General features: G+C 41.3%; 1 protein-coding gene across 1 annotated transcript in view; it reads right to left on the bottom strand.

The window, feature by feature from the left end:
* The window catches only part of LOC138853238 (SE-cephalotoxin-like), a 10,788-nt gene extending 28 nt beyond the window's left edge, over nucleotides 1-10,760 (bottom strand). The window contains exons 1-2 of the mRNA XM_070088943.1: nucleotides 8,369-10,760; nucleotides 1-3,160 (exon numbers count right to left, since the gene is read on the bottom strand). The exon at nucleotides 1-3,160 is cut by the window's left edge and continues 28 nt beyond it. Coding sequence (XP_069945044.1) covers nucleotides 2,395-3,160; nucleotides 8,369-10,620 — 3,018 coding nt within the window. The 5' untranslated portion in view covers nucleotides 10,621-10,760 and the 3' untranslated portion in view covers nucleotides 1-2,394. The remainder of the gene's footprint in view (nucleotides 3,161-8,368) is intronic.
* Nucleotides 10,761-11,185: the final 425 nt, after the last annotated feature.

Genomic DNA, 11,185 nt, shown 5'->3' with positions numbered 1-11,185 from the left:
TGCTACTAATGAGTTAATCAAAACATCGGGGAGAATCCATGACATACACCTCCCCATCTTCCTGTCGGCTACTTAGCCTACAATTAAAATATTAAATGTTCCCCAAAACACAGGCCCTTCCACACACTAGGGCTTTACAAATAAATGAGAGCACCAAAACAAAATAGTACACACTATAAATAACCTACCCAACACCACATACTCACACCGCTGCATCTTGCTTCGTCTGCTGCGAGTAACCTACCCCCTACAAACCACATCTGCTCCTGTCCTGGCCTCTATCTGACTGACAGGAATAAAATGCGTTCGCTTTAGGGAATATACACGTCCACTTTCAGTACACCAGTTCACAGAAAAATTACATTTTATATGGAGCGTTATTTCATATAAATATTTTTTTACTGTACTCTGTAATAACATCGATAATGTATCACCTAGATAATCTATTGCCATGAATAATCTACCACCTTAGATAACAAATCTTATATAATCTACCACCATGTATAATCTTCCACAATGGGCAGTATCATCTTGGACTGTATCACCTTAGACTGTTTATCACCTTTATGGACTGTCTACCCTGATCTACTTCCTTACACCGTTTATCACCTTCAACAGACCTTGAACTGTGTACCGACATGAAGTGTTCCAGTCTACTATTATGAAGTGCAAACAAAAAAAAAAAGAAAAAATCAGTTTATTTCATAAACAAAAGCCATTGCTCGCATTTGCAGTTTTCGCCATCTTCCTACCTTGTTCCTGGTAGGTGCTAGTGTAGACAGGTTAACACCAAACAAGCCACCAGGCTCTGACAAATGACAAATGTGATACCTGTTTACAAATTGGGAGATAGCTTCCAAATATATATCAATCAGCCTAATTACAGATGTAGGAAAACCGGTGGAATCAATAACTGTGCACGAAATTCGAAGTTTCCTTGAAAAATATAATTTAATCAATGAATCGCAATAAGGTTTTAAGAATGGTCGTTCCTTCCATATAAATTTACTATTCCTTTTACTAAGTTACATGAAGAGGCAGATCAAGATAAAGAATACGATATCCTGCAGATGGATTTCAGTAAAATCTTTGATAGAGTACCACACAGGAGGTTGCTGAAGATAGTAGCAGCACACGGAATAGGTGGAGAAATTATCTCCTGGATCGTGGAATAGTTGACCAATAGACAGAAGTAAGCTTCCATAAACGGATAGAAATCAGAGTGGGGACCAGTTACCAGTGGTGTTTCATAGTGGTCAGTGTTGGGCCCTTTATTACCCACCCTATAAACGACTTAGATGATGGAATAAATTGCAGAACAAGCATGTTTGATGATGACACTAAAATAGGCCTTCAAAATAATTCTGATGAGGACACTTGAGAATTACAGAATGACTGCGATATATTAGTGTTGTGGTCAGAAATATATCAGATGCAGGTTAATGTAGACAAGTGTAGTTTCTGTTATTGGAAAAGAAAATAACTATGGCACCTATAAACCAAACAATATAGATCTCGGTAAAACAGAATAAAGAAAACACTGGTTAGCAGCAACCTTAAACCAAAACAACAGTTCACAAGTGTTTGTAATAAAGCTAATAGAATTTTTAATCAGGAAGTGTAAATAATTGATGCCCTCTGGTTATACCTAAATTTTATGTATCCCTGGTAAGACCGTGTTTAGATTATTCTGTACATTTCTGGTCTCCATATTACAAGATGCACATTAATGCACTTGAAAACATACAGAGAATGATTACGAAGATGATCCCGTGTATCAGAAATCTTTCTTACGAGTATGGATTGAGGACACTGAATCTGCACACGTTGGAAAGGTGCAGAATTATGGGGAAGATATGACTGAAGAGTATAATGGAAGGCAGGAAGAAATAAAAAAGATTTAAATAACATTCAAAAAATATCTAACCAAGACAGAATTCGTAGCAGTGGGTTCATGATGGAAAAATTAAGTTTGTGAAAGGTTTGGTAATAGAGTTGTGGACGAGATTAACAAACTCCCGAGTAGCGTCGTGAGTTTGCATATTTTTCGCATTTTGTGCAGATTTTCCAAGAAAATAATGTATTTGTTTAACAGAATAAAAATTTAATACCACAATAAACTTATCACCATAGATAATCTACCATACTCAGGTTTCCACCATGGTCGGTCTATCAACATGATCAGATTACTCCCGCGTTCAGCCTACCACAACTATCATTCTACTGTACTACAATGGTAAATCTACTGCCGTGATCTTTCTACCTTCTAGGACAGCCTACTATTCTAATCAGACTAGAACTCTGGTCAGTTTATTACGACAGTCAATCTACTAACACGGAGTGTGCTAGTCTACCATTCTGAAGTGCACACAAAATGAAAAAAAATATATCAGATTATTTTCTAAACAAAATCCATTGTTCACAGTTGCAGTTGACTGCATCTGACTGCTCTAAGTTTTGATAAGGACAGGTTCTAGTGAAGATGTAATCTTTTTTATTCAACACTGACAGCCAATAATTCCAATAATATGAGCGTAAAAATACAGTGTCTCCTGGGTACAGTGGCGTTCCTGAACATTTATACCTGGTGTCGGTAGAACATGATCCTTTCCTACCCAGAACGTAAATGAAGAATACTTCACTCACACATTTACCTCCTTCATCTCTTGTGAACTGCCCACCTGGGCACTCCCAGGAGGTACAGACTCCACCTGCATTGACACAGCTCAGCCACCAGTTACCTCTGTACTTGAGGCCTACCATGTCTCCATACCTTATAGCATCCCCAGTTTTTCGCTCTACTGCATAGATATAAAACCGTTCCCCCCAGCAGCGGTCCCAGTCACCTCCGTCCATTCGATCCCCGGGACAATCAGAAGAATGGGCGTTTAGTTTTACAGGAGCTTTTGGACATACCTTTAAGAAGTCCATATGATGAAAAAAGTCTCTGCAAAAGTCATTGGTGTGTCTCCTTCCTTGGTAGTGTTCAGTTTTGTAGCCACTCAAGAAGCCTCCGCATAAAGACTTGAGAGCGATCATGTCACCAGAACGCAGGTAAGTGCAGCTCGACTCGTCACTACCGTCATTGCAATTATCGTCTCCATCACACTTATAACTGAGGGGCACGCACCTCTGATTACTACACTTGAAATTCCCGAACCTGTGATATGACAAAAAAAATTAATTTAATAAAATCTGAAGTATGTTGATATAAAAATGGTTATAACTGTGATCATAACTTCTAAAGGGGTGGATCGGTAAACCAGTGGAAGGCCTCGGTCAGATGAGCAAAAGCTCCAACGGCGGGTCATCTGACTAAGATCCGCGTGAGGAAAGAGATGTTTTGCATCCTGACAAACCTTACCTAATCTAACCTGTGATGAATTTACAGATAAATTAAATACTATGATTTTACATCATCAGCAGATTGCTTACCCGGGAAGGAATCACTTCCCTGTTCTATTCCTTAAACACTATTGTAGGTAAATATATGATTTCCACACCAAGAGGTAGATCAGTGTTAGTGAAAATGATCCATCGACTACAATTTTAGATGCTGAAACCTATTAAAAGTCTACAGCAAACACTATTCAAGAATATTCACAGATAAACATGACTCATGGACAGAATGGAAACATACGTTCTTGCAATAAGAAGATATTTGGCATATAATATGAGTATACACACACGAGTGATGGTTGAAGATTGAGACACTTATGCAGCATATGGGAATCTTTATTCAGGAAACGTTTCGCCACACAGTGGCTTCATCAGTCCAATACAAAGAGGAAGGCGTAAGGAAAGGAGGAGTATGAGGTAATCAGTCCCTCAGCCTGGAGTCGATGTGTTCAGTCCATCAATCTTGTAGATTGATGGACTGAACACATCGACTCCAGGCTGAGGGACTGATTACCTCATACTCCTCCTTTCCTTAGGCCTTCCTCTTTGTATTGGACTGATGAAGCCACTGTGTGGCGAAACGTTTCCTGAATAAAGATTCCCATATGCTGCATAAGTGTCTCAATCTTCAACTTGTCGGTTTTTCAAACCATTCATCACACGAGTGATGGTACATGACGCGGTGTCAGAGTAGGCGCCTGTGACAAACGGGGTTCCACAAGGGTCAATCCTAGGACCGGTGCTGTTTCTAGTATAAGTGAGTAACATGACGGATGAAATAGATTCAGAGGTGTTCCTATTTGAAGCTAATGCAAAGAATTCAAACAGATGAGGAACAGATAGGGGTAAAAAAAGAATCTAAACAGGCTGCAATCCTGGTCCAGCAACTGGCTCCTGGAGTTTAGCTCAGCCATGAAGATTGTGCAAGGGCAAAGAAGACCGCAGACTGAGTACAGGCTAGGGGGCCAAAGACTGTAAACCTCACTCAAGGAAAAGGATCTAGAGGTAAGTATAATACAAAGCACGTCTCCTGAGGCGTACATCAACCAAATAACTGCTCCACATGGGCGACTGGCAAAACTAAGACTAGCGTTTCGATACCTTAGTAAGGAGTCATTTAAGACTCTGCACACCGTGTACATCAAGTCCATAATGGAGTATACACCACCAGTACGGAGCCCATACATGGTCAAGCACGTAAAGAAATTAAAAAAAGGGCAAAAGTTTGCAATGAGACTAGACATAGAACTAAGGGGTATGTCCTGCGAGGAGAGGTAAAGGGAAATCGACCTGACGACACTGGAGGACAGGAGAGATAGGGTGGACATGATAACGACATGAAAAAGGATAGGAATTGACAAGTTGGATAGGGACAGGATGTTTCAGAGATGGGACACAGCAACAAGGGGTCACGATGGAAATAAATGGTATGAAATACCTACACAATGGAAATATGAACACATATGCAGTATAATGTGATCCTTTATTGACAACGTTTCACCCACACAGTGGGCTTTTTCAAGTCACAAACAGATCTACCTGGGGTGGAAGGTACGGGAGTATTTATAGTCATGTTCAGAATGATGAGGTCAGGTGGAGAATGCTGCATCTGATGATTTACCGGGTGGGGTTATAGAGTCTTGGGTAGCTTGGCAGGGGTATTGGACAAGTTGTGAGTAGACCTTCTGCAGTGTTCTATGTTCTTATGTGGGATAGCGATGAAGAAGTTTCTTGGCGAGTGGTTCAGCTATGTTATAGAAGCCGTTGTTCTGGTTGAAATTGTTGGTTATAGAGATAAGCGATGATTCCAGGATTCTTCGGTATTGAGTGTTGTCTTCTGTTTACCTGGAGTTTACCTGGAGAGAGTTCCGGGGGTCAACGCCCCCGCTGCCCGGTCTGTGACCAGGCCTCCTGGTGGATCAGAGCCTGATCAACCAGGCTGTTGCTGCTGGCTGCACGCAAACCAACGTACGAGCCACAGCCCGGCTGGTCAGGAACCGACTTTAGGTGCTTGTCCAGTGCCAGCTTGAAGACTGCCAAGGGTCTGTTGGTAATCCCCCTTATGTATGCTGGGAGGCAGTTGAACAGTCTCGGGCCCCTGACACTTATTGTATGGTCTCTTAACGTGCTAGTGACACCCCTGCTTTTCATTGGGGGGATGTTGCATCGTCTGCCAAGTCTTTTGCTTTCGTAGTGAGTGATTTTCGTGTGCAAGTTCGGTACTAGTCCCTCTAGGATTTTCCAGGTGTATATAATCATGTATCTCTCCCGCCTGCGTTCCAGGGAATAGAGTTTTAGGAACCTCAAGCGCTCCCAGTAATTGAGGTGTTTTATCTCCGTTATGCGTGCCGTGAAGGTTCTCTGTACATTTTCTAGGTCACCAATTTCACCTGCCTTGAAAGGTGCTGTTAGTGTGCAGCAATATTCCAGCCGATAAGTCTTGAGTTTCTGTAGTTAATTAAATGGTTGTGTGAATTGCGATGTTGTACACAGGCATTCCTTGTATCGTCAGTCCTGCTTGCATATTGGTGTTCTGAATTACGTGTTTGGAGGTCTCTTGATGTTTCGCATACATATAATTTGTTGCAGTCATTACAAGGGATTATGTATACCACTGCAGAGGATGGAGGCTTGTCCTGTCTACTACTGGTGATGTCCTTGATTGTCGTGGTTGTGGAGGTAGATACTTGGAATGATGTATTGGAAAAGATGTTGGAAACATGTTTGGCAATGGAGTTGGTGGGGAGGACTATGTATCTCTTCTCGGCAGTGTCTTCTCTGGGTGTGTTGAAGATGTTTAATGCCCGCCGTCTGCAGTCTCTGATGAAGTGACGAGGATAGTGGAGTTTAGAAAATACTTGTTCAATTATAGTGCATTCTTCCTCAAGGAACTCATTGCTGCAGATTCTGAGTGCACGCAGGAAGAAGCCTATAATTACACCACGTTTGGTTTTGGTGTCGTGGTGAGAGTAGAAGTGGAGAAGATCGTTTTGGTTGGTGGGTTTTCGATAGACTTTAAAACGAAGTTCGTGGTCAGCTTTGCAGAGCAGAACATCAAGGAAAGGAAGAGTGTTGTCGACTTCTTCTTCAAGTGTGAACACTCTTCCTTTCCTTGATGTTCTGCTCTGCAAAGCTGACCACGAACTTCGTTTTAAAAGTCTATCGAAAACCCACCAACCAAAACGATCTTCTCCACTTCTACTCTCACCACGACACCAAAACCAAACGTGGTGTAATTATAGGCTTCTTCCTGCGTGCACTCAGAATCTGCAGCAATGAGTTCCTTGTGGAAGAATGCACTATAATTGAACAAGTATTTTCTAAACTCCACTATCCTCGTCACTTCATCAGAGACTGCAGACGGCAGGCATTAAACATCTTCAACACACCCAGAGAAGACACTGCCGAGAAGAGATACATAGTCCTCCCCACCAACTCCATTGCCAAACATGTTTCCAACATCTTTTCCAATACATCATTCCAAGTATCTACCTCCACAACCACGACCATCAAGGACATCACCAGTAGTAGACAGGACAAGCCTCCATCCTCTGCAGGGGTATACATAATCCCTTGTAATGACTGCAACAAATTATATGTGGGCGAAACATCAAGAGACCTCCAAACACGTATTTCAGAACACCAATATGCAAGCAGGACTGACGATACAAGGAATGCCTGTGTACAACATCGCAATTCACACAACCATTTAATTATCTACAGAAACTCAAGACTTATCGCCACAGAAGACAACACTCAATACCGAAGAATCCTGGAATCATCACTTATCTCTATAACCAACAATTTCAACCAGAACAACGGCTTCTATAACATAGCTGAACCACTCGCCAAGAAACTTCTTCATCGCTATCCCACATAAGAACATAGAACACTGCAGAAGGTCTACTCACAACTTGTCCAATACCCCTGCCAAGCTACCAAAGACTCTATAACCCCACCCGGTAGATCATCAGATGCAGCATTCTCCACCTGACCTCAACATTCTGAACATGACTATAAATACTCCCGTACCTTCCACCCCAGGTAGATCTGTGTGTGACTTGAAAAAGGCCACTGTGTGGGTGAAACGTTGTCAATAAAGGATCACATTATTCTGCATATGTGTTTATATTTCCAATAAGGGGTCACAACTGGAAGATGAAACTTCAGATGTGTTACAGGGATGTTGGAAGTATTTCTTCAGTCGTTGAGTTGTCAGGAAGTGGAGCAATCTGGAGAGTGATGTAGTGGAGGCTTTGTAAGACGAAGAATGAGGGAAGGCAAGAATGAAGTGTATAAGTGGAAGATGGATATTAACAAAGAAGATGTAAATAAAATCCCGAGGATATCACTCCAAGAGAGAACCCGTAATAATGGGTTCAAATTAGGGTGTAGGAAAGTATTGGTTTGAAAATAGGGAAGTTAATGAATGGAACAGTATACCTAGTAGTGTATTGAAGCTGAAACCTTAGGTAGTTTCAAATTTAGGTTGGATAAATATTCGAGTGAGAAGGGTTGGATTTGAGTGGGACTTGCACACGAGTTAATAGATTTATCAAAGCTTGTTGCTTGGGTAACACTGAAAATGGGTTGAGCAGATATTTTGTTAGTGGGATGAATTTGTGAAGGACCTGCCCAGTATGGGCCAAAAGGCCTACTGCAGTGTTCCTCCTTTCTCATGTTCTTACCCCTACTACTACTACTACTATTACTACTACTACTACTACTACTACTACTACTCCCACCTCACTTTTCCCGTTCCTACCAGCTGGCCCGTCTCTACTGGCTCCTTCTCTCCTTCCTGCTTGTGACTTTGTAAATGGTACAAGTCAGACCGAAACGTCGTCGTAAGCTCCTCTCTTCTATGTGCTGGTTATTTGTGTATATATATTTAAGGTAGAGAGCGCGTGCAAAAACAAAATCGTTATTTAATGTTTACCGCACAATAATCTTATCTTCCTACACTTACTTTACTTGACAGCAGTCCTCTTCATTACAGCCTTTTGACTGAGTATCAATATCTCCATTGTGCTTGCTGCGTGTTCTTGTGCTCCTGCCGCCTCCACAACTTTTGCTGCAGCTTCCCCACGAGCCCCAGCTGCTCCACATGTACTGACACTGAGGAATCTTCGTCCACTGTAAAGTATTGCCTATCTTTGTACAGGTGACTGACGAGGTTGAAGGTTGTTTGTTGTTCCCACAGGTTAGGGACACTTTAAGTCCCGAATAACTGTGAATATTTCCACAGTATTTTTCTTGGAGGTCGTCAGCAGTCAAGTTTGCGCACGATGTTGCTTCCCAGTGGGCGAAATACTTTTCCCAACGCTGCTCAGCCAGGTTCTGTGTCCTATGGACAGCATCGATGGCCTCTTCTTTTGAAACTCCCAAATGTTGAACTTCCCAATTAGTTACCAAAATACTTGTCTCTGTCACCACTTCATCGATGATCAACAAATTATTTACCATAGCAGACACTGCCGCGGAGTAATTTTGCGTACAGGCGAATCTTTCACCTAACTCGGACATAATCTTTCTCTTAAATACAGTCAAAATATCTTGTGAAATGAATAACCCTTCACCAAGAATTGCTCGTTCAAGGCTACTAAAAAGCCGGTTAAAATCAGTATTCATAACATTCTCTAAGAACCGTTCTTTACTCAGTGTGTTATTCTTCATTTTATTATATTCATAAGTAATGTAGTCTCCCTCCCTAAAGATTTCAGCATACTGAATCATTAGTTGTAAGTATACATGAGAGTTCAATAGTGATTTATGCATTTGTTCTACTTGACGAGACAAGTCCACCATTTGTGCAAAGACGTCAATAACAGTGGGTACTCCGGCGAACTTGGTGAAGCTCATTCTCAGGTCAGCCACTGTGTCAGTGATGCTGTGACTTATTGCGGGATTGTTATAGGTCTCACAACTGTCTCCTTCAAAGTATTTGTCACAGATGCACATGTGGCTACTGGTGTATGGGATATTGTTGCAGATTCCATGGTTGCTACACACGTTGGAAGAGCTACATGGGTCTTGGTCCCGACTAAGTCCTTCAAAACTTTTACAAGTACGACTTCCATCATAACTGTCCTGCCATACCACAAGTACTGTACTTTCATTATTGTCTCCAAGATTTTCCATTCTAATTAACTGATTTTTAGATGTAAATAAATCAAGAGAGATTTTCCCACACATTGTACGAATTGAATTTGGGACATCGTCAGTGTACATAGCAACTGTCCACTCATACCAAGGCATATAGTCAGACAGCCTCTCTCTTAGTACCTCGCTTGATCGAACATTTTGTTCTTGCACCATTTTTCTTATCTCTTTCTCAGCATATAACTTAAAATTTTTATAGCAGTTCCATACGTGCAGTTGGTATTGGTGACGGATATCATGTAGTTGGTCGGAGAACATTACCATCTTTTCCCGAACATAATTAATATTTTGAGATTTGAGAAACTGATATGCCATGGTCTGTTTAGCAGCACTTGTCATTAAGTCTCCAATGATGATCATCAGCCGAGAGAGCTCAAACACGTCACAGCTTTTCTTCTGCATCCACAAACTGAACAGATTTTGTTTTGTTACTGTGTTTTGAATACCCGTAAGTTGGTGTATCTTCTTTGCCTTTCCTTCTATATCTTGATTTTCAACGTAGTTAATGTAATCCTCCATAACTTTTAACTTTTCCACCTCGTTGTCCAAGTTAGCCAGACGTGACTTTGTTTCTGTCAGTTTATTCTCTCCATTCCTGATATCAAGTTCCCAGTCTATGTAAGAAGTTATCCATGTATTGAACTCTACAGATGTTTTCAGTTCAAACCTTATACTGTTCAATTGTGAATCTATTCTATTGAGCATCGCATTCACTCTTTTAAACTCCTCTTGAATAATATCCAACTGGCTTGGCATTAGGAACGTTGACACCACGCTAAAGATAGACAGAGCAACAGCTGCAATAGGACCCAGGTACTTTGTGAATTGTTCAGTGAATTTTAAGACCTTCAGTAACTGTCCAAATTTTTTTAAATTTTTCAGAGAATCTTGGATTTCTCTTAAAACTGAACTGGCTTCATTAATGTTATCCTTAGCAAATCCAAAACTGACAGAAACCTTAGCTTGTTCAGCAACCGTCAACGATGTTTCTCCTGGGTGCGAGACCCACAGCACCATCATAATACACAGCAAGAACAGCTGCACCATATTCCTTGCCATTGTTCTCACAAGTAAAGTTATGCTCAGTTGTAATATTAATCCATTCCATAGGTGATAACTGTCCGAAAAGATGGCGTGCAGGTCTTAATTGGCAGATGTCAGCGCGCTGGGGATGGACAGCACGTCTGATGCACACTGGATTAGCGGGGTAAATGCTGGTGGTTACTGCCAACACTCTTTTATATAGTGACGCTCACGGTGTGGGAGACAACCTTGACGAGCAGTCCCTCAGCCTGGCATCATATCCTTAGTGCCAAACCTTATGTTAATAACAATATTTTTATTTTTGCTATTATTAGTAGTCTTAATGTAATCAGAGTATAACTGTAGGGTTTTCCTAGGCCTCGCAGTGCATCATGGCCTGATAAACCAGGCTGTTACTGCTGACCAGTAACAAACCAATGTAGAGAGAACAAGCGATTTGAAGAAAATCATCACTGGCTTGGCATTCCTAGTTCTGAAGGTTCTCATTATACATCTTATCTTTTTCCTAGCAGATGTTCCCCAGACTGAATGGTACCTACTATGTAGTCCCTTTCTCCAATCTCGTCCATGTCTTCCATTC

This window comes from Cherax quadricarinatus, chromosome 26 (assembly GCF_038502225.1).
Source record: "Cherax quadricarinatus isolate ZL_2023a chromosome 26, ASM3850222v1, whole genome shotgun sequence".
Taxonomy (NCBI): domain Eukaryota; kingdom Metazoa; phylum Arthropoda; class Malacostraca; order Decapoda; family Parastacidae; genus Cherax; species Cherax quadricarinatus.
This window is presented reverse-complemented; position numbering and strand designations above follow the sequence as displayed.